Source organism: Callorhinus ursinus, unplaced genomic scaffold (assembly GCF_003265705.2).
Source record: "Callorhinus ursinus isolate GAN/ISIS: 27379988/994484 unplaced genomic scaffold, GSC_fseal_2.0 scaffold29, whole genome shotgun sequence".
NCBI classification, from domain to species: domain Eukaryota; kingdom Metazoa; phylum Chordata; class Mammalia; order Carnivora; family Otariidae; genus Callorhinus; species Callorhinus ursinus.
In genome coordinates this window covers 1062720-1086422 of record NW_027397091.1, presented here as the reverse complement: position 1 = coordinate 1086422, position 23703 = coordinate 1062720, and the positions used below count along the sequence as shown (strand labels likewise).

At 44.5% G+C, this 23703-nt stretch overlaps 2 protein-coding genes across 7 annotated transcripts in view; both read left to right on the top strand.

Annotated features, from left to right (window-relative positions):
• The first annotated feature begins 1383 nt into the window (after nt 1–1383).
• FASTKD5 (FAST kinase domains 5) lies at nt 1384–12996 on the top strand. 2 transcript variants are annotated; one of them, XM_025876512.2, is made up of 3 exons: nt 1418–1505; nt 6327–6374; nt 10267–12996. In XM_025876512.2, the coding sequence occupies exon 3, from the start codon at nt 10304–10306 to the stop codon at nt 12749–12751; it is 2448 nt and encodes an 815-aa protein (XP_025732297.2). In that variant the 5' UTR covers nt 1418–1505; nt 6327–6374; nt 10267–10303; the 3' UTR covers nt 12752–12996. The 2 variants fall into 2 exon arrangements, with proteins under 2 accessions (XP_025732296.2, XP_025732297.2); XM_025876511.2 differs by lacking the exon at nt 6327–6374 and having other exon boundaries at nt 1384–1505.
• Nucleotides 1387–23703, top strand: part of UBOX5 (U-box domain containing 5) — a 39354-nt gene continuing 17037 nt past the window's right edge. For 3 of the 5 annotated variants that reach the window (XM_025876010.2, XM_025876013.2, XM_025876012.2), the window contains exon 1: nt 1387–1505. The gene's annotated coding sequence lies outside the window, so the exon portion shown is untranslated. Of the gene's footprint in view, nt 1506–3814; nt 3891–6326; nt 6375–23703 lie in introns of those variants that run through there. The other 2 variants (XM_073878321.1, XM_073878322.1) reach the window with 2 other exon arrangements.

Here is a 23703-nt window from a genome sequence, read left to right as displayed (position 1 = left end):
TGAGGACAGAAGACAAAAACATGAAGCTTGAGAACAAGGTTCTAATTAGTGGTGAAGCCCCAAAGGCAGAATGGACCCAAGAGTGCTGTGAGCAGGGAGCTGTCCTTTATGATAACTGCCTCTCATCTTTACAAAGCCCCCCCCCCCCGGTCAAGAACACACCCCACCACAAGCAACAACCTGATTTACAAGACCTTAAAGAGTGGTTTATTTTTCCTCACCTGACAATTCTGGTCACAAGCATCCTGTCATAGGTATTGGTTCATCAAGGACATAAGACTTCATTCTCCTACTCTCCCACCCTTAGCATGTAGTTCCCTCCATGCCACAAGGTGGCTGCCACAGCTCCATGAAGCAATTGAGGCAATACTACTTTATCATGAAGGTAAAAGCTTTCCCAGAATCCAGCCAGGACGTTTCCCTTTAAATGTTGTTGGCCAGAACTGAGTTGCATCCTCTTCTCACTTCAAGGGAGACTGGGAAATTGAGTATTTGGCAAAGAACAGGATTGTCATGGCTGCCTAGGAGCAATATGGTTCATCACCTGGGGATGGGCCCTCTGCTCTCTCTGGGTTCTTCTGGCAAAGAGAGTCATAATCAGCAATTAGGAATGTTTGCTCTGGTCTGGTCCAAGTGAGAGAATCAGGCAAATTGCCCTCCGGAGAGCTCAGGAATTGGGATGCCAGGCTTGCACCTCATTTGCAGTAAAGTGTCCTCCCTGCATTGGTTTTTGCCTCCCTGACAAGATGGTGCCCTGGAAGGAGCGTCAGTTCTCAAGTCTCCTTCACAGCACTTAGGATAGGTGGACCAGCAACCAAGGCACTGACAAGGTATGACAAACCCAACTGGCAGTTCTCAAGTTCCCCCCCAGAACAGCAGTCCGGGACCAGGCCCTCCTGGAGGGTCTCTTCCTTGCTAGTTGCTGACAGTGGCTCAGGTGTGAGCCCCTCTACCCAGCGAGGTAAATGATGACCCTGCTCATCAGTATATGCACAGGCCTCCTCCAGCTCCAACTCCTCACATCCATTTCTCCTAACTGGCTCGGCTATCCATCACTAACTCTTCTCCTGAGAGCGCTTCACAGATGCATCTCTATTACAGATGCGTGATTATCCTCACCATACAGTTGGGAAACTAGGCTTAGATAGTTGATGTGACTTCTCCAAGGCTATAAAACCCTGAGTGGCGATCTGGGATTCGAACCAGTGTCAGGGCTATTCAGCGACTTCCAGCGCGGTCCCTCCACGGCGCCGCTTCCCCTCCGCAGGTCCTAGACTCCCGCGTCCTGTTAGCAACGTCCTCCACTGGAAAACGTCCTTGGAAAACGCTGACAGAGTCTTTTGAGCCTCGGCCGCACCCGTCACCAGCGCAGCAGGCGGAAGTAGCGGACAGTTGGCCGGAAGTGGGGCTGTGAGGTGCGGGTGTTGCTGGAGGAGTCGTGGTGGTGCGGCGTTCCCGCGGGATCCGGGGTCTGGTGTTGCGGCGCCCGCGTTCGCCAGGCTCAGGTGAGTGGCGGCGCCCAGGGAGGAGGTCGCGGCGGCCGCTCCCGCTCCCTGCCCGCCTGGCGCTTGGCCCGCCTCTCCCGTCCTGGGCGGCGCAGGGCCGGGCACGCGCCGAGGCCGGGCTCCGCGCTTCCGGGCCCGGCTGCGGACTCCTCTCGCAGGCCCGCTTTAGGCAGCATCTCGGCGACCCCGCCACTCCAGAATTCTGTGACCTTGGGCAAACGGTTCGTCTGAACCTTGACTTTTCCTCTGGGAGACGGAGATAATAACTGCCTGCCTCGCAGGGCTGTTGGGGGAATGCAGTGAGGTGTTTTGCCGCACTTCTTATCACACTTTCACGTGCGGGCTGATCACTTGGGGATCTGGAGATTGTGGCCGTAGGTCTGCGGTAGGGTCCGAGGTTATGCATTGCTGACCAGCTTCCAGGTGAGGGTGAGTCTGATGCCTCTGGTCCGCAGGCCACAGTTTGAGCCGCAAAGTCCTACAGTATTTTGCTTAGTACTGGGTCAACCTGAGTCTTCAGTAAGTATCAATACGACGTATACCTAGTCCCCATTTTTAACAGACGGTTTCTAGTTGCACAGACCTAACTAAGGGTATTATCGACGTCTTCCTCCCTTTCCTCTCCAGAGATAAGAAAAATAATTGCCCTTTCTCTTTCCGTACAAATCATGACACAGCTCTTCTGTCCTGACCCACGGAGCTTTGGGTCCTCTTTATACCAGTTACTCATCCACTTCCTCAGTCCATGCTTCTTTGCTCACTCACTGTAAACCCTCGAATAGCGCTTCATCCTGTGGAGCTGGTGGCCAAGTGCTTTAGCACCAGTGTGTCTGGTGTTCCGTGCTCTAGTCATTTGTTGCAGCTGGCATGTTAATTCCTGTTTTCTGCACCTTGCTCACACTTTGTGAGTAGTAAGAACAGCTGCTTTACCACAACCAGATTCTCCAGCTCACTGCTCTGAATGGCCTCAGGCAAGCTCTGGGGAGTTCGCTGCTGCCTAGTAGCCCAAAAATAAAATCTGAAGACTCAGTGTTGCATAATACAGCAGAGACAGGGAGGCCTTTGGCGGTTGTGCAGGCCTAGTTTATTTGACAGTATGATTTTCTTCCCCATTCATTCCCCATTACTTTTCTGATTCCCAACAGGGTCTTGTCACTCGTCATGCAGATAAGTCAACTTTGATATCAGAGAATTCTGAAGTTTCCCTTTCAACTGCCTGAAAACCTGTACTGCTCAGCCTAGCAAAGCTAGAATAGATAAAACCAAGTATTTGGTTGAGTTGACCAGTTGACATGGCTTTGGATGCAGATATTTCTCTACTTGCAAGGCTTTGGTCATTCCTTTAGTAGCTCCACTCGCAACAGGCTGAGAGGACATGAGTGCCTGCTCTCTGTTGTTAAACCCAGAGATTTTCTAAAGACAGAGTGTTTTGACACATTTTTTAAGAGCAGTAGCTCTAACAGAATCATCTGTGGGGTCTTGTCAGACTGTATCTACCCAAGCCCTTCTTGCCATTCTGATAGAGGAATAGCAGAGGCTTAGAAAGGGGAGAAGAGGGCTATATAAACTGAAGAAAAAAAAAAAGTTTCACAGATAATTGTGATGTGCTGTTTTCTCCAAAAAGAACAGAAACTAGAGGGTGCCTGGGTGGCTCAGTTGGTGAAGCCTCTGACTCTTGCTTTCGGCTCAGGTCCTGATCTCAGGGTTGTGAGATCGAGCCTGGGTGGGGCTCTGTGTTGGGTGTGGAGCCTGCCTAATATTCTCTTCCTCCCTTAAAAAAAAAAAAGTGCAAACTGGAACAAAGTGGAGGGGATGGTCTGTTAGACTTGGTTTTGGTTTGGCTTAACTCTGGGTGATACTTACCTTGACCTAAACACCTTAGCAGTAGTGTTTGACCTTCATAGTAGTAGTAGGTCCCTCTCTTGTAGGCTCTGCTCCTGTGTGGAAACCGAAGCACGGAAGAGTCTAGCCCAGTTAGCATTTGCATTAACAGCTAAGGGTCCTTAGGTCAGTCTCTAAGCCCTCACCAGGGGCATTAAAGTTCTGTAGACTCTCAACACCTAGAGAAATTTAGTTTTTTGTTTTAATTCTCAGGGTTACTCAACAAATTATTTGCTAAGACAAGATTAGACTTTGAAGTATCCATTTTTTGTGGCAATTTTATCAGGGCGTGCGGGGTTTAAACCTTTCTAGCAAAAGGACAATAATCAGAATTAAGAGAGGAGATCCCGTAACTGGTGAATTGGATATGCTGAGAGTGTCATATACTTAATCTACAGTTAGCATGGCTGTCTTCCTCCATCTGGCTCCCTTCCTCTAACTTCTGGACTATAGTTTAAATGAAGCTATTCGACTTTGCTCAGACCTATACCTGGAAGGTGAAAGGTAAGAGGCTTCACTCCTGTGAAATCACATCATTCAGGGCGGTTGGGCAGTGCCAGGGGTCTCTGAGGCTCCATTCTGGTTTGTTAGGTCCCCTAAAGAGGAGATGGGGAGGAGAACGTACATATAGTTTAGTTTATACACTTAAACTAGGAAAGGAGCTTTGTGCTGATGTCACATGTCTTTGAACCTCTAGAGAAGGTGTCAGGAGTTACTGATTGGGCATCTCATAGTATTCCCTTTCCATCTTTCCTAAGGATTCCCTGGGAGTCCTTAAGTAAGGAGAAACTAACAAACCCAGCTGTGTTTTCTCTGGGCAAACACATCTGACAACCTCTCCTTTGCAGTGCCTTTTCTCCTCACTGTTCTGCTTTATGGGTTCTGTATCTTCCCTTTGCTTCTTTCCTTTCCTTCTCCACAGTACTCAAGACCAGACTTCTGAAGTGATTATATTTCAGACCTGTATATGTAGATACGTGTCTCAGGAGTTATGCTAAAAGTTGCATGGTGAAAAAGTAAGTAGCTCCTATTTGCCATTTGCAGTTGGCTTTGCATGCTTCTACGATTCTTTGTCATCATTTCTGTTACTGGGCATCCATAAGAAAGTTCTATAAACAGTAGGAATTGCTTGGACTAGAAAAACTTTTCAACATTTTCCTTGAAACTTAAGGTTACTTTCTTTGAACACTGTCTTCTTGAAGAATACCTTAACTTTCTGTTAGTACATGCGTTTGGCAAATTTAATTTTTGTCAAATTTGGACATGGTTTACACAGTCCAATAGTTTGATGGAACTTATAACACCAAATATTTATTCCCTTTCTTTTTCCCTCCTTTTTTGTTCTGTGGAGGCACTTTCCACTCTTGTTTCTTTTGGCATTTATCAGTATATTTCTTTTTTTTTTTTAAAGATTTTATTTATTCATTTGACAGAGAGAGAGAGAGAGAGACAGTGAGAGAGGGAACACAAGCAGGGGGAGTGGGAGGGGGAGGCTAGGCTTCCCGCTGAGCAGGGAGCCCTGTGCGGGGCTCTATCCCAGGACCCGGGGATCATGACCTGAGCCGAAGGCAGACACTTAATGACTGAGCCATCCAGGCACCCCTAGTATGCGCTTTTTAAATCTGCATTATTTCTAAATAATGTATTTGTGTTGCTGTTTCTTGATTTCTAGGAAGTATCTATATCTTTGACTTCTTTATTATGGGCTTTGAGGCTCTGGCCTCACTACCCAGCCTCCCCTATTCCTCTTCCCCTCCCTGCATCCTCCATATATAGTTTGCTCATAATTTTTGGTTAAGCTGATATTCAAGGTTTATATCAATAAGATTATGTAAATATTTATAGCTGAGCGGGGAACCATTTTCTGTCTTACACAACTTTTTTGTTTTCCTGGAGTTAATAATTTTTGTCACTGTTGTTACTGGCTTGGTTTTCTGTCTACCAATTGCTTGTCCGTCCCCAGATTATTCCTCAGAAGTATAAACCTCTCTCCTTGGTAATATTTACCTCCTCTGGCATGAACTGGTTGCTCTTTATGTCTGCTCACTGTTTCAGTATTGGGATCTTCATCATTATCCTGGGGTTTCCTTTTTCTTCTCTCCTGAGTTGAGCCCTAAATTCGGGATCCCTTATCTCCCCTGCCAACTTCCAGGTCTTCAGTTATGGTACTTCTCCTTACCTCGATGACGGAATATCTGGTATACCCATTCCTTCCTGTAGATTTCGGTCTTTGAGATCTTCTCTTTGTTCTTTTTGTAAGCGGTATAAACTAACAATAGTGATAGGTCAGATGCTAGACTACAGGCATAGCTCATTTTGCACTTTATTGCACTTTACAGAGAGAGTTTTTTACAAATTGAAGGTTTATGACAACCCCGTGTCGAACAAGTCTGTTTTTACCATTTTTCCAACAGCATTTCCTCACTTCCTATCTCTGTGTCACATTTTGGTAATTCTTTTTTTTTTTTTTAAGATTTTATTTATTTGACAGAGAGAGACACAGCAAGAGAGGGAACACAAGGAGAGTGGGAGAGGGAGAGGGAGAAGCAGGCTTCCCGCTGAGCAGGGAACCTGATGCGGGGCTCGATCCCAGGACTCTGGGATCAGGACCTGAGCTGAAGGCAGACGCTTAACCCATCTGAGCCACCCAGGCACCCCACATTTTGGTAATTCTTGCAATATTTCAAATGTTGTTTATTATTAATTGTGTTTGTTATGGTGATTTGTGATCAGCGGTTATGACTTGCTGAAAGCTCAGATGATGGTTAGCATTTTTTTTTAGCAGTAAAGCATTTTATAATTAAGATATGTCTGTTTTTTAGATATAATGCTGTCGCGCATTTGACAGACTACAGTATGGTATAAGCATAACTTCTGTGTTTACTGGGAAACCAGAAAATTCCTTTGACTCACTTTATCATGACACTCACTTTATTGCAGTGGTCTGGAACCGAACAACGCTACATCCGAGGTTTGCCCGTATTAGAGGTGAGAGGGGCTTTTGAGTTCACCCATTCTAACCCTCCAGCTCCCTGGCGTCTGGAAACCCTGTAGATTGTTCTCCCCGGGTCCTCCCCACTTCTTTGTCTGGAGTCTGACTCCTCTTGTCTAGAATACACCTGCACTGTGGATTTTGGAATCAAGACAGTCTTTGATGTCAAACCTCACTCCATCCCTTAGCTGTGTAACCTTCAGCAGGTTTCTTAACCTTGTGAAGTGTCCTTTTCCTCATCCACAATATAGAGATAATAAGACCTACCTTACAGAGAGGTTGTAAGGATTGGAACTAATGCAGGTTTAAAAAGCGTATACTAGGGGCGCCCGGGTGGCTCAGTTGATTAAGCATCTGCCTTCGGCTCAGGTCCTGATCCCAGGGTCCTGGGATCAAGCCCGCATAGGGCTACCTGCTCAGCAGGGAGTCTGCTTCTCCCTCTTCCCACCACTTGTGCGCTGTCTCTCTCTGTCTCAAATAAAAAAATACAATCTCTTATAAAAAACAAAACAACAAAAATAAATAAACGAGAAGCATATACTAGGCTTGGCACAGAGGAGGCCCTAAGGTGATTGTGGCTGTTGTTTTTTCCATCTTGGGACTTAAGCTGTATTTTTACAAATCAAAAAGAACCACGTTAATTCAAAATACAGAATCGATACCACTCAAACATTGATGTTCGAGGAGATGGTTTTTTTCCATTTTCCAAATGGTTCTTTTGTTCATTTGAGGACCATGCACAGTAATTTCATTAAGTACTCTTAGGTAGGGGCGCCTGGGTGGCTCAGTTGGTTAAGCGTCTGCCTTCAGCTCAGGTCATGAGTCCAGAGTCCTGAGATTGAACTCCACGGCAGGCTCCCCCTGCACGGCAGGCTCCCTGCTCAGCGGGAGCCTGCTTCTCCCTCTCCACCCTGTTCATGCTCTCTTCTCATTATCTCTGTCGCTGTCTGTGTCTCTCTTTCTCAAATAAATAAATAAAGTCTTTAAAAGAAAAAGTACTCTTAGTATTTATTGAAGTAATTTAAGTTATTTAATGCACTTTTAAAAGTATTTATAGGCGCCTGAGTGGCTCAGTTGGTTGAGTGACTGCCTTCGGCTCAGGTCATGATCCTGGAGTCCCGGAATCGAGCCCCGCATCGGACTCCCTGCTCAGCAGGGAGTCTGCTTCTCCCTCAGACCCTCCCCCCTCTCATGCTCTCTCTCTATCTCATTCTCTCTCTCAAATAAATAAATAAAATCTTAAAAAAAAAAGTATTTATAAAGGCATTTGTTAAACTCGTATACTTTTCTGTATTAACGGTTTCAATGCCAATAGAAAGGGGAAAAATTAATTTATCAAAGATATAACAGAAAGTCTCCCCACCAAAAAGCTATATAATTACTTTCCTTTTATATAAATTTTTTAGGTGCTGGCACTCATTTGTGTTCTGTTTGTTCCACTGTATATTTGTATGTGCTTTTTCTCATGTTGATGCCTGCCACACACTTATCCTATAAACCAGCCCTCTACTTCCCGGTGGACATCTGAATTGTTTTCAGTTTTTTGCTTTATGTTTTTTTAAAGATTTTTTATTTTTAACTAATCTGCACCCAGTGTGGAGCTCGAACTTAAAACCCCCGAGATCAAGAGTTGCATACTCTACCAGCCGAGCCAGCCAGGCGCCAGTTTTTTCTTTCTTTTTTTTTTAAAGATTTTATTTATTTATTTGAGAGAGAGAATGAGATAGAGAGACAGCATGAGAGGGGAGAGGGTCAGAGGGAGAAGCAGACTCCCTGCCGAGCAGGGAGCCCGATGCGGGACCCGATCCCAGGACTCCAGGATCATGACCTGAGCCGAAGGCAGTCGCTTAACCAACTGAGCCACCCAGGCGCCCGCCAGTTTTTTCTTTAGAGCACAGTTATTTTGTAAAAAAATGTTTTGTCTTTTGTTGTTGTTACTTCAAACTAGTTCCCAAGATGAGATGAAAGTCTACAGATTTGAATGGTTTATGGCTTTATTTGCAAATTCTGTTGAGCCAGATGTAGATTCCAGGTTCTAAAGCAGGTCTTCTTAAAAGCCCTATTCTGTCAGAGCACCCTGGTGGCTCAGTCATTTAAGGTTGAACTCTTGGTTTCAGCTCAAGTCATGATCTCAGGGTTGTGAGGTGGGGCTCTGTGCTAAGTGCAGAGTCGGCTTGAGATTCTCTGCCTCTCCCTCTGCCCCCCACTTCTCTTTCTCTCCCTCTCCCCCAGTCCCTCTCCCACCCCCCCAAAAAATAAATAAAAAATCTTAAAAAAAAAAAAACAAACCCTATTCTGTCAACGGGAGAGTTCTGTTACTTGCTCTCTTTTGTTCCTAGCATGCCTGTGGTGCAATATTGGTTGAGATTCCTCGTGACTATTTTGAGGCATAAATTTCCAATTATCTCTAACTATTAAAGGAAAAGTTATTTCAGTACTATTTTCCTAATGTTTTCTAATTTTTAAAAAATTGGCCATCTGCATTCATAGGCATAAACTAATCGTCTATAGCCAACTTTTTCTGTAAAGGGCCATATAGTAAATATTTTATGCTTTGCAGGCTGTGTGTTTTTCTGCCACAGTTACTCACTTTTACTCTTGTAGTGAGAAAGCAGGCATAAACAATATGTAATGTGTGGCCTGGCTATGTTCAGATAAAACTTTACCTAAGAAACAGGTGGAGGGATAGATTTGGACCTGTGGACCATCGCTTGCTGACACCTGGTCTGTAATATCTGGACCGATAGATTGAAACTTAGTGGACAGAATGGTCCACAGGCCACAGTAAAAGAACTAAGTGTATAAAGATTTAATGTGATAGAATTCTACTGTGGTTCACAAAGAAATTAAAGTATACACTCTTGCCATCCAGAGAAGCCTGTATAGCTGGACTACCCGAACATAGCCACTGGCCTGCCCTGTGGCCACCTGGTTCTCCTGCTGTGGGCTCTGGAGAGAAGGGGCTGACCAGGGAGCTGGGCAGGAATTTCAGAAAGTCACTCTGGCACCCTCAGAACCTGCAATGGATCATGGGCAGCAACAACCCTATCTGGTCCACATCTTGGCGGCTCAGGGCTCACTGGGTTTTGCTTGTCAGGCTTTGGCATTTCTCAAGTGGAAGGAAAGCTAAAAGCCTTTAGAGAAAACAGGAGTATAGCAGAGTCAGTGTCGTAGCCTCTCAGGGTTTCGACTGGGGGGGGGGGGTACAGTGGGACCTGCGCTGCTCAGAGGCAGGGTCGTAATCAGCATCTGACTCACTGGCCACATTGCTGACCAGCCACCCCTGGAGGAGAACTGTGCTCCTGCCTTGCATGTCAGCAGGGCAGATGTGTGACCTGGTGTTCCCTGAACCCCGAGCCCAACTTTGAGATGCTTTTTGCTTCCCACCCGTGGATCGACAATGAGCAGAGTGCATTGGCTTTCTGCCTTCTCCCACCAAAATGAGTTTTTGAGTATATGTTCCAATTGCGTGACTGCTCTGTGATAGCGATTCGGTATCTGATAAGCCTCCTGGAGAGGAGACAGGCATCTTCTAAAAGGTGTAGGAGCAGCATTAGAACAGAATCCCGTCATCAAGAGCTTCATACCTTAGGAACAAGGAGGGTTGTCGTGGGCGTAATTAAACTTTACACCAGATCCCACTTTTTACTTGTGGAGTTAGCACAGCAGCTTTTACCAACATTCTTACTCTCCAAGTGGGCCCTTTATGCCTTGATACCAAGGAGAAGGAGTTTATCCTTGATGTGTGCTGTCTTGTGCTTTGGGCATTCAATAGCATGGAACTTACTTGAGTGGACAGCAGTGTAGCTTAATCCCTTTCTTAAAATGTGTGCGTTTTGGTATTGTGATAGGTGGAAGCCACTTATTCTTCATCTACCCTTTTTTCAGTATCTGCCACCAATTCTGGCCCAGTCATTTGTGACCCATGGCTCTTGCGATCTGCCGAAGATTTCCAGGCAGTTTCTGTGGAACGCCTCCCCGTCCAGCTCTAATCAAGCACCATGCAAACAAGAAATTGCCTGGACAAACTCGTGAGGACTGTGTTCTGACTGCCAGAACGATCGCTACTGACCCCAGAACGGCAGCCACTCTCAAGTTGTTAAAACCTTTAGGATACCGAACGTTTTGCCATCCTTTTGCCTACAGTGCGACCCAGAGTGTGATGTACTGGAATGTGGGAAGCTGCGCCTGGAAGGGGGGACAGGACCCTGCAGAACACAGCGGCCTCTGCCGGCCTGCCGAAAAAGTTGAGAACATTCATAGCGCTTCCTCTTCTCGGAGGCTCCTGACAACCAGCAGCGCCCTCCCAGGTTCGGAATCCAGCAGGGCTTCTGCCTCTCGGGCCAGCCCACTGAAGCCCGGCTCCCCCCGGGCCGTGGGAGTTGTTGAAGACGATATAGAAACGTTTGATTCCTTTGAAGACCCCCGAGGTTTCCTCCAGCTAAGACCAGAATACCAGCTGCACAGCTATAGCAGACCGGAGACTTGTGAGCCCCTTTCTGTTTCAGAAGGTGAACTCATTCTGCACAGAGTCACAGTTTATCAAGATAATCTCCAGCCTCAAGTCATTGCTGATTATTTCTGTAAGCTGAGCTCTCTGCCTACAGAGCAGCGTCCTGTTGTGCTGTCCAGTACCAGCTTTGCTTTGCTCTGCCAGCTGAGTGTGAAAAACATACAGCTCTTTGAAGTCCCAGATCTGATCAATATTTTGAAAGCCTTTGTCAGTTTAGGAATCCCTTACTCCCATTCAGTGCTCGATGTGTGTGAAATCAGACTTTGTGCTAAGGTGTGGGACATGAGTCTGGATCAACTTCTCCTGGTGGCCGACCTCTGGCGGTACTTGGGCCGCAGAGTACCCCGGTTTTTAAAAATCTTTTTTAGTTATCTTAATTTACACTGGAACGATCTATCCTTATCCCAGCTGATTCACTTAATTTATATTATAGGTGAAAGTCGTCAGGTACCCCAAGACCTCATGCAAAAACTGGAATCATTGATCCTCAAATATATAGATTTGATCAATTTAGAGGAGATTGGTACAATCTGTTTGGGGTTCTTTAAATCAAGTAGTAGTCTCTCTGAATATGTCATGCGGAAACTTGGAGACTTGGCTTGTGCTGACATGCAGCATCTGAGTAATTATGCCTTAGTGAATATTCTTAAAATGTTCCGTTTCACTCACGTGGATCACATAAATTTCATGAAGCAATTTGGCCAGATTGCTCCTCAACGAATTCCTTTTCTAGGAGTTCAGGGTGTCATGCACCTGACTCTTGCTTGCTCAGCCCTGCGCATCCTGGATGAAGGGCTAATGAATGCTGTGGCTGCTTCTTTGCCTCCTAGGGTGGCATACTGTCGAAGTAAGGATGTAGCCAAGATTCTGTGGTCATTTGGAACTCTGAATTACAAGCCACCCAATACAGAAGAGTTTTATTCTAGTCTGATAAATGAGATTCACAGAAAGATGCCTGAGTTCAAGCGATACCCAGAACACCTGCTCACCTGCTTGCTGGGCCTGGCATTTTCTGAGTACTTTCCGTTAGAGCTCATCAACTTTGCTTTGAGTCCAGAGTTCATCAGGTTAGCTCAGGAGAGAAGTAAGTTCGAACTCACTAAGGAGTTGTATACTCTTGATGGTACGGTTGGCATTGAGTGTCTGGATTACAGAGGCAATCGTCTTAGTGCTCACCTTCAGCAAGAGGGGTCGGAAATGCTGTGGAATTTAGCAAGGAGGGATATGTGCTCAAAGCCTGAATTCATAGAAGCTCTCTTTTTACTTGAGAACATGTTGGGTGGGCCCCAGTACATCAAACACCATATGATTCTGCCTCATACCCGATCTTCTGACTTAGAGGTCCAGCTTGATGTTAACTTGAAGCCATTACCATTTAACAAAGAAGCCATATCAATTGAAGATGAAGCCAGATTGAGGCTGAAGCACGTGGGAGTCAGCCTTACAGATGATTTGATGAATCAGCTTCTAAAAGGGAAATCAAGAAGACATTTCCAGGGAGAAATTGAGTCAGAGACTGAGCAGCAGGCAAGGGAATTCGAGAAGGTGCCCATGCATTTGGGGAGCTCCCCTGGCAGTGTAGCAGACAGATTGGGGGCCATGGAGATGGCGGGCCCTCATCCTTCAGCCTGCGTGCAGGCCCCACATGTGAGGCTGGCTATTCAGTTGACAAACAAGAACCAGTACTGCTACGGTTCCAGGGATCTGCTTGGATTGCACAACATGAAGAGGCGGCAGTTGAAGCAGCTCGGATACCGTGTGGTCGAGTTATTCCACTGGGAATGGCTCCCACTCCTGAAACGAACTCGCTTAGAAAAGCTGATGTTCCTCCATGAGAAGGTGTTCACCTCTGCTCTCTGAAGGGCTTTCAGGGACACTGTGACTCGTAAATGCTGTAGAGATGTGCTGTGCAAGGTGTTGGGAAACCGTTATAAAAGCTGGAATATAGGTTTGGTAACCAAATCCTCTGTTGAGGAGACTTTGCTGTGCTCTTTGTCTACGGCAGAGTGAAGTTAGTGTTACTGTGGATCAATTGTAACCAGGCCCAGTTGGACAAGTTGTCGCTAGTTTGTGCAGGTGACTAATAAACCTCTTAATGTGCCCTGTTTTCAAGTCCTATCATATTTTTCTTACTCTCTTGACTGGCCTTACCTCACGATGATTTTGAATTTTTAAGATAAAAGTGTAGGTAGGGGCGCCTGGGTGGCTCAGTCAGTTAAGCGTCTGCCTTTGGCTCAGGTCATGATCCCGGGGTCCTGGGATCGAGCCCTGCATCGGGCTCTCTGCTCAGCTGGGAGCCTGCTTCTCCCTCTCCCACTCCCCCTGCGTATGTTCCTGCTCTCACTGTCTCTCTGTCAAATAAATAAATAAAATCTTTAAAAAAAAAAGATAAAAGTGTAGTCAGGCATTTTCAAAGCCAAGTTTTTGAAAATGGTTTTCATATACTTTGTTTTAAAATAAGAATCTTTTGGAGCACCTGATTGGCTCAGTCGGTGGAGCATGTGACTCTTGATCTCAGGGTCGTGAGTTCAAGCCCCACGTTTGATGTGGAGCATACTTTAAAATAAATAAGAATCTTTTACAGTTTCATTTACATTTCAGGGTTTTTCCCCCATGCGTGTTTTCTTCTCCCTTTAAAATTAAAATCTCATTCGCATTGACATTTGGTTGGTTGTCCTTAGTTGCTGGTTCTTCCTGTTTACAACAGCCATTTCAGATTTAGTGAGCTTAATGTCATCCTCTAGCCCTCCTCTTCTGCGTTTCTACTTCTCTTGCATTAAACTCTCCCCCTACCTTCCGCCCGGATATTTTCTCCCTAAAATTGGACGTGGAAGAGTAGAATTAAATGAAAGCCTCTTGGGCCAGTGATTCCCAAATCTGATGACCAGGTAGAATGTTTTTCATGATAAGTAGCTCAGACAAGAAGGAAATGCATTACCTCCCATGATAGGAAGTCTAGTGGGCTTCAGGTTTGGTTGTATTAGAGCCATAAGCTAAAGAGATTGTACATACAGATTCTGTGTATATAGATCCAGTATATATGTAAGCAACTTTGTAAACATTTGGGGTCTGAGAATTTTAAAAAGGGAGGGATCCCACCATTATTCAGGTTTCCTCCCAAAGGCCACTTCCCTGCCCATGCTAAAACAATATCCCCGTTGGCTTTTGATTGTGCTCTGTCATCTTCAGCTTCATTTTCCTCACTGCACTCAGCAGTATCAGAAATTACTCTGTTTACTTACTGGTTTCCCAGTTGGAAGATAGCCCTTTGAGTTAACTGTGTCTAGTTAACTAATTTATCTACAGTGCCTAGAATGGGTCATGGCATAGAGATGATAATGTTTAGTGAGTATGGTCTGGGAATTTAGAGTGGTTGCGCATTGCTGGAGAGCTGGGGTGGAAAGAAGGCAGAGGGTGTGGGTAGAGAGAGAGAGTGCATCTGGGTCACAGCTTACAGTGTTGCTAAAGCGCGTAAGTCTGCAGGGGCTGGGGTGCCTCTAAAGGAGTTTAAGTAGGAATAATTGGGCAGATTCATGTTTTAGAATTGTTAGGTAAAAAGGATAGAACTAGATTGGGGGTGGGGATGCATGAGATATATTAGGGATAATATTTCACAGATGTGTGCAAGAGCTCAGGTGAGAGCTAATGAGGGCCAGAACTATGGGAATGGAAAGTCTCGGTTTCAGGGATGTTTGGAAGGAGAAAAAGGCAAGACTTGCTAATTGCTTGATTAGGGAATGAGGATTTTATTTTATTCTTTTTAAGATTTTATTTATTAGAGCACAAGCAGGGGGAGCTGCAGAGGGAGAGGGAGAAGCAGGCTCCCCACTGAGCAGGGAGCCCAACACGGGGCTTGATCCCAGGACCCTGGGACCATGACCCAAGTCGAAGGCAGACGCTTAACCAACTGAGCCACCCAGGCGCCCCTGGGAATGAGGATTTTAGTGCCTACTACACTGATAGGGAGTCAGAAACTAAAACTGGAACCAAAGCAGGAAAGGTGTTTGGGTGAGGGTTAATCTGACCTGGTGATGCTAAGATGAGCTTCCAGGCAGAAATACCCAGGCTGGAGTCTCAAATGGGGATGAGGACAGGTGGCAATCAGAACCACAAGTGAATGAAATTGCCTGGGATAGGTGGGAAGGACGTTGTTATAGTTGTGGAGCAGGGGAGGGAACATAACCAAGAGTAGAATACCAGCATTTATAGGGAGGGCGAAGCCAAGGGGACCCAGGAGTAAAGACAAAAAAAAGAAGAGATAATCAGACTTAGGGAAAATGCTAACAAGTCTGTCAAGGGGCCCCATACCACCCTCACTAGAAGGATTCACAGAACTCGTAAAAGCTTGTTATACTCACAGTTATGGTTTATTACAATGAAAGGGTACAGATTAAAATCAGCAAAGGAAAGAGGCACATAGTGTAGAGTCTAGGAGAGACCGGGCACAAGCTTTAGTTGTCCTCTTCCAGTGCAGTCACATGGACAGCTCTTTTTTGTTTTGTTTTCTTTTCTTTTGTTTTCAAAATTTTATTGATTTATTTGAGAGAGAGAGATCACAAGCAGGGTGGAGGGGGAGAGGGAGAAGCAAGCTTCCCACGGAGCAGGGAGCCCGATGCGGGGCTCGATCCCAGGACCCCGGGATCACGACCTGAGCCGAAGGCAGACGCTTAACCGACTGAGCCAACCAGGTACCCCCTGGACAGCTCTTAATTTCATCCCAGCAATGATGTTTGCCAACATTTACCGATATTGCCAATCAGGGTAGTTCACTGGAGCCTGTGCAGAGTTTTTATTGGGGGTCAGTCAAGTAGGCATGGAGTGCCCACATGGCTGACCTTAGTTAGTTATCCAGTCCCTGCCCCCTTCAGAGGTCCAACTGACCTGGCCCAAGGCTCCTACCATAAATCACATTGGTAGTGTAGGCTCTCTGCTGTGGCCAAGGTCTCAGGTAAATGCAGACAGTCTTTTTTTTTTTTTTAAGATTTTATTTATTTATTTGACAGACGACGAGAGAGGGAATACAAGCAGGGGGAGTGGGAGAGGGAGAAGCAGGCTTCCCGCAGAGCAGGAAGCCCGATGCGGGGTTCGATCCCAGGACCCTGGGATCATGACCTGAGCTGAAGGCAGATGCTTAACGACTGAGCCACCTAGGCACCCTATGCAGACAGTCTTTTGAAGGATGTTCCAAACGCTTAGAGATTAGCTCCAAGGAGCTGGCAAAGGGTCAGGTATTTTTTGGAATGTGCAGGATTTGAACACCCCAAACCTGCCGAGTTAACCTTTCACTGCACAGAAGCCAGTGGGAAAGGAGAATATTGCAAAAAGGAGAGGATTTGGGCGCCTGGGTGGCTCAGTCGGTTAAGTGGCTGCCTTTGGCCCAGGTCGTGATCCTGGGGTCCTGGGATCAAGCCCCTGGTCGGGTTCCCTGCTCAGCAGGGAGTTTGCTTCTCCCTCTCCCTCTGCCCCTCCTCCCCCTTGTGCTTGCTGTCTCTCTCATTCTCTCAAATAAATAAAATCTTAAAAAAAAAAAAAAAAGAATTTGCACCATGTCGGTTGCTAGGGAGAGAGCAGTTATGGCAAGAACCAAAAATCTCGGGGTACCTGGGTGGCTCAGTCGTTAATCAGGGAGCCTGCTTCTCCCACTCCCGCTCCCCGTGCTTGTGTTCCCTCTCTGGCTGTCACTGTCTCTCTCTCTGTCAAATAAATAAAATCTTTAAAAAACAAAAACAAAAGTCTCCAGTAAAGTTGGCAACTTGGACATCACTGATGACATTAGCAATAGCAGTTTGATTGGATTGTCAGGGCGTAAACCCGACTGCACACCTGTTGAATGTTGAGAGTTAAGGTTGCAAATGTTGAGGCAGTTCCTTGAGAACCTTTGAAGAGAAGGGGAACCTTGAGCAGGATACAGAGTGGGGCTAGGATTGCCAGATAAAACACAGAATGTCTAGTTAAATTTGAATTTCAGATACATAATGGATAATGTTTTGTGGTAAAATACAGATAAAATTGGCCATCTTTTTTTAAGGGTGAATATCAGTGACAGTACATTGATGCTGTTGTGCAACCAATCCACCACAATCTAGTTCAAGAACATTTTTTCACCCCAGAAGAAAACTCCATATACCCATTAAGCAGTGACTCCACTTTTCCGCCTCCCCCAGACCCTGGCAACTGCTAATCTGCTTTCTGTCTCTGTGGATTTGCCTATTCTAGATATTTCCAAAAAGTAGAATTCTGTAGTATGTAACCTTTTGTATATGGCTTCTTACACTTGGTATAATGTTACTAAGATTCCCCCATGTTATGGCATGTGCCAGCTCTTCATTACGTATAGCTAAATAGTCCACTGTGTGGACATCCCCTACCTTGTTTATCCATTCATCATTTGTTTGACCTGGGGTTTTTCCACTTTTTGGCTATTGTGAATAGTGCTGCTGTGAACACTTATGTGCATATTTTTGTTTGAGCACCTGTTTTCAGTACTTTGGGTATATACCTATGAGTGAAGTTGCTGGGTTATATATTCTATATTTAACTTATTGAGGAACTGCCAGACTTTTTTTTTTTTTTTAAGATTTTATTTATTTATTTTAGAGAGAGTGAGAGCAAGAGAGCACAAGCAGGGGAGATGCAGAGGGAGGAGAAGCAGGCTCCCCGCTGAGCAGGGAGCCCAATGCGGGACTCGATCCCAGGAGTCTGGGATCATGACCCAGGTCCAAGGCAGATGCTTAACTGACTGAGCCACCCAGGTGCCCCCTGCCAAACTGTTCCACAGTGGCTGTACCATTTTACATTTCCAACAGCAGTGTATTAGGATTCCACTTTCTCCACATCTTGGCTAACACTTGTTATTTTCTGTGTTGTTTTTTTTTTCTTTTTTAATAGCTGTCTTAGTGAATGTGAAGTGGTATCTCATTGTGGTTTTGATTTGTATTTCCCTAGTGACTAATGGTGCTTAGCATCTTTCTTTCTTCTCTTTTTTTTTTTTTTTTTTTTAAGTAGGCTCCATGCCCAGTGTGGTGCTTGAACTCATGACCCTGAGATCAAGAGTGACATGCTCTACCGACTGAGCCAGCCAGGCACCCCTGGCATCTTTCAATCTTAACAGTACTGAGTCTGTAATCCATGAACAGGAGATGTCTTTTTATTTATTTATATCTTTTTTAAATTTCTTTCAGCAGCATTTTATAGTTTTCAGTGTATAAGTCTTGCACCTCCCCAGTTACATTTATTCCTAAGTATTTTTATTCTTCTTAATGCTACTGTAAATGGAATTTTTATCTTAACATCTTTATGAATTGTTCATTGCTAATGTTTAAAAATGAATTATTTATCCTGCATTTTTTGCCTTGTTCTTTTTTTTTTTAAGATTTTATCCATGGGTGTCTGGGTGGCTCAGATGGTTAAGCGTCTGCCTTCGGCTCAGGTCATGATCCCAGGGTCCTGGGATCGAGTCCCACATCGGGCTCCCTGCTCCTTGGGAGCCTGCTTCTCCCTCTGCTTCTCCCTCTCTCTCTCCCTCTGTCTCTCATGAATAAATAAATAAAATCTTTAAAAGAAAATTAAAAAAATAAAAAAAAAGATTTTATTCATTTATTTGACAGAGACACAGTGAGAGAGGGAACAGAAGCAGGGGGAGTGGGAGAGGGAGAGGCAGGCTCCCCGCCGAGCACGGAGCTCGATGTGGGGCTGGATCCCAGGACCCCGGGATCATGACCCGAGCCAAAGGCAGACGCTTAACTGACTAAGCCACCCAGGCGCCCCTGCCTAGTTCTTTTATTAGCTGTAACAGTTTTTGTGTGTGTGTTGATTCTTTAGGATTTTCTATATATAGGATCATATAATCTATGGATAAAGGTGGTTTTGCTTCTTTCTTTCTACTTTGGAGACCTTTTTATTTTCTTTTTCTTGCCTACTTGCTCTGGCTAGGGTTTCTTGTATGAAATTGAATAGAAGCGGTAAAAGCAGGCATACTTCTCTTGTTCCTGATCTTATGGGGGATTCTTTCATTCACCATTGAATATATTAGCTATGGGTTTCTCACGAATACCCTTTATCATGTTAAGGAAGTTCCTTTCTGTTCTTAGTTTGCTGAATGTGCATAAGTAATTTTTTAGCATATGTCACAAATAGTACACAGGACATTCGTATACTAAAAGAAGAAAATCCATTATTTATCTGATTTTCAGATACAAGTAGGCAGTTTTTATTTTTATTTGCTAAATTGGCAACACTAAGAAAAACTCAATACCAAGGCAAGGTTTTTTGAGTGGGCTGTTGAGGGCAGAAGAGACTTACATGTTGAGGAAAGGGTCAGTAGTCAGAGATAAGTTGAGCATTCAAGAGCAGCAAGAACAGATGGAATAAGGTCCAGCGGTCAGGTTTATACATGAAGAACATGGCTGCTTCGCCTGGATTCCCATAGAATTTTGCTGACCCTACTATTAAGGTGATGAGTAAATGGTAGAACCCTTTGTTCATCTCCTTGTTTTGAGACTGTGGGTCTCTTAATTTTAAGAGTGCCTTGATTTGAGCCTATGAGTTTCTTTCTTTTTTTTTTTATTAAAATTTTATTTATTTATTTGCCAGAGAAAGAGCACAAGCAGGGGGAGTGGCAGGCAGAGGGAGAAGTGGGCTCCCTGCAAAGCAGGTGGAGCCTGATACGGGACTCAATCCCAGGACCCCAGGATCATGACCTGAGCTGAAGGCAGTCACTTAACCAACTGAGCCACCCAGCACCCCAAGCCTATGAGTTTCTTAAGAGTAAAAGTTGTGTCTACCTGTGCCTAGCAGAGTGCCTTGCATGTAGTAAGCCATTGAAGGGTGACTGGGCTCCAAGCATATAGGATTGCAAGCCTTTTCTGGGTGCACACCTGTGTTCTGGTCTTTTGTGCATCTCTCACTGGTGGATGACTGTGTGGGATGTGCTGGGACAGCTGTCTTTCATTTTAACCAGCTCTAAGAAAAATGAACACAAGTCACATTTTTTTCATGGATGGACAAGTAACTCAATTTAGAAATTATAAGAAGTATTGTACTTCTTTAAAAGCTGAAGTGCCCAATTTATAAAATTGCTCAGTGCATTGATATTCCACCCACTCTGAGGTTAAATGCTTTTCTCTTATTTGACAGGTAATCTTTTCTTCTTTTTTTTCCTCTGTAACCTGTTTGAGCCTAGTCTTTAAAGTATGTGTATCTGCCAGAATTACTTTCCATTACGTTTTTGTGAGACTCAAAAATCAGGTTGTATAACTCAGCTATGGCAACTTCTTTTTAGGCCAAAGGCAGATGGATGCTCAGGTGTTCAGAAAGTGTCATGGTCACCTTATTCTCTTCTAAATCATCCTTCCACACTTCCCTACCCCCATGTTCTGAGTCCTTAACCACAAGAAGGTTTACTTAGCTTCAAGCTCCAAAGAAGTACAGATAGAAACCTTCCAGATAGGATGACCAACTTGTCCCAGTTTGCCTGGGGCTTTTCTGGTATTATCACAGAAGGTTCCACATTCTGGAAAAACCCTCAGTCCTAGATAGACCACATGGTTGATCAGCCTACTCTGTACCCCTTCTCAGCCCTTCCCGCGAGCTTGCCCTTCATCAGCCTGCGTACAGGGGGTGCAGAGGAGAAAGGTCTATCTCCATCTGGCCATCCAGTCCTGGAGGAACTGTCAACTGCAAGAAGTACTCTGAGCATTGTATCTACACCCTCAGTCCTCTCTGGTATCATCTGTGACCCCAGGACCCCAGTCCAATTGTTTAACTACTTACATGTACTTTAAACACACAAAAGGAAAAATGTAGCCCACCACTCTACTGTTCCATATTTTAAATTTCTGCATGGCCACCATTACCTCCCAAAGTATTCATGTGTACATATTCCTAGATAATAGATTTTTTTTAAGATATATTTATTTATTTAAGAGAGAGCATGGGCAAGTGGGGAGGGGGGCAGAGGGAGAGGGAGAGAGAATCCTCAAGCAGACTCCCAGCTGAGCATAGAGCCTGACATGGGGCTTGATTCCAGGACCCTGAGATAATGACTTGAGTGAAAATCAAGAGCCAGATGGCCAGGTGACTGAGCCACCCAGGCGCCCCTTTAGATACAGATTTTTAACAGATGTGTGATCATAGTCTTCTGTTTTTGTGGTCTTTTTAAAATTTTATATATAGTTTTGCAGTTTTTGTATATAGTCATATTTATCATTTAAGTGGCTGGTACACCAAGAATAAACATGTCACTCAAGTGTTTTTTTTTTTTAAGATTTTATTTACTTATTTATTTGACAGAGAAAGATATAGCGAGAAAGGGAACACAAGCAGGGGGAGTGGGTGAGGGAGAAGCAGGCTTCCTGCTGAGCAGGGAGCCCGATGCAGGGCTCAATCCTAGGACCCTGGGATCATGACCCAAGCCAAAGGCAGATGCTTAATGACTGAGCCACCCAGGTGCCTCAAATCAAGTGTTTCTTACAGTGTGGGTAGTGGGATTCACTGGACTCTTCAGTTGACCCCAGGCACCTCATTCTTGCCTTAGATCTGGGTAAAGAACTTGAAGACTTACGTGGTAATAGGGTATTTGGATTTAGGGGCTCCTGACTGGCTTAGTGGGTAGAGCACCTGACTTTCGATCTTGGGGTTGTGAGTTCGAACCCCACATTGGGTATAGAGATTACTTAAAAATAAAATCTTTAAAATAAAAGGCTTCAGGGTGCCTGGGTGGCTCAGTTGGTTAAGCGGCTGCCTTCGGCTCAGGTCATGATCCTGGAGTCCCGGAATCAAGTCCCGCATCAGGCTCCCTGCTCAGTGGGGAGTCTGCTTCTCCTGCTGACCCTCCCCCCTCTCATGTGCTCTCTCTCTCTCTCTCTCTCTCTCTCATTCTTTCTCTCAAAAAAAAAAAAGATCTAATAAAATAAAATAAAAGGCTTCTTAGAGGACAGTACCAGAGATCCTTGTGATGGAACTGTTCTCTGTCTTGACTGTGGTAGTGATTACACAAATCTATATATGTGATAACATTGCATAGAATTGAATCCACAGGCACATGTGCATGAGTACATGTAAACTAGGGAAATTGAATAAGATCATGGATTGTATTGTTGTCAGCTTCCTCCTGGTGACAGGACATGTAGTAGCTATGCAAGGTGTTACCATTGGGGGAAACTGGTTAAAGGGTACATGGGATCTCTGTATTGTTTCTTACAACTGCATGTGAATCTGCAGTGATCTTAAAAACTTTAATTAAAATCTTTAAGAGTAAAAGATTTTTTCAGGGCGCCTGGCTGGCTCAGTCGGTAGAGAATGTGACTTTGATCTCAGGGTCATGAGTTTGAGCCCCACATTGGGGGTAATTTACTTTAAAAAAAAAAAATTTCCTTGAAGGTAGTTTTGAAATCCTTGTGAGACAGTAATATGTTATACATAGTTCATTTTTCTCCTTCCTCCTCTTTAAGGATACCCCTCCCTCAAAAAGAAAAAAATTAAAGAAAGAAAATGCCCAGGGAGAAATTGAGATTGCTAGTATATTTCTTAATAGTGTGTACTTTGATGCCTTCAGGAAGCCATTTGCAAAGATAGCCCCTCATGTAGTACAAAAAAGATAGTGGGAACCCCTTGAAGGGTGAATTGCCTCTAAGTGGTTCAGAATTGCTTTGTCATCTAGGAGGTTAATGGCAGGCTTTTCATTAGTGTCATTTCTTTCCCTGGTTAGAAGCCTTCTATGACTTCCTTCTGACCAGTAGCTTTCAAACTTTTTTTTTATCACAGTCCTCAGTACGAAATGTCTTTTACATCAAAACCCACACTAATGGTGCTGACTCAGTTGGTAGAGCATGTGACTCTTGATTTTGGGGCTGTGAGTTTGGAACCCCACATGAGGTGTAGAGATTAAACAACCCATAATAATAAATAGATAGAAATGTAGTTTCAATTATATATTTCACAAGTTTCACAAAACACTTCCCATCCTCATGGATGGTACACTCTGACTCTATTCTACTTAATTAAAAAAAAAAAAAACCTAGTTATGTTTCAGTAATGTGAGTTCTTGATTCTTGATCTGCAATTTGGGAGAAAAACACTACCTCGGACCATAGGTAAAGTAGTCTTAAGCCCCTTGGCCTTAACATTCAAGGCCCTCCCCATCTGCTTCTGCGTTTCCATCCCTGTCTCCTCCTCCCTTTCTAAGAAGCTAAGTGGTATATTCAGCATTTCCTAAACCAGCCTCACTGTCCTGTCTCTGTGTGTTGGCTATTACTGGTCCCCATCCCTTGTGTCTTTCCCCTGTTCCTGTTCTTGCTTCCTGACTCTCATAGTCAAGTACATATTGTCCATTATACCATTAGTGTGTCATATCCGTCCCATTTCAGAGTTGTCCATGAGGTCAGGCATACGTCTTCGTTGTCTCCATTTCAAACATTACTCCTGTGAATTCTTCCCTGAATTCTCTGGGTATACTTTTGGCCAGTATTTTTCCATTTTTTTCCATCAAGAGCCACAATAAGAAATTTTATATTGGACCTAGGATGTAATTTGTTATATGTATTTGGATAAAACTGAAGGAAAAGTTTCATACAGTAGGGGCACCTGGCTGGTTCAGTCGGTGGAGCATGCAACTTGATCTCTGGGTTGTGAGTTCAAGCCCCACGTTGGGTGTAGAGATTTCTTAAAATCCTAAAAAAAAAAGTTTCATGAAGTAATGCCCATATTGTGTGTATTTTGATATTTTATCTTCTCTTTCAGTTAATATTTCTTTTTTCAACCCATAACTTGATTTCAAAACCACAGATTGAAAAACCATTCGCTTAGGCCATCCT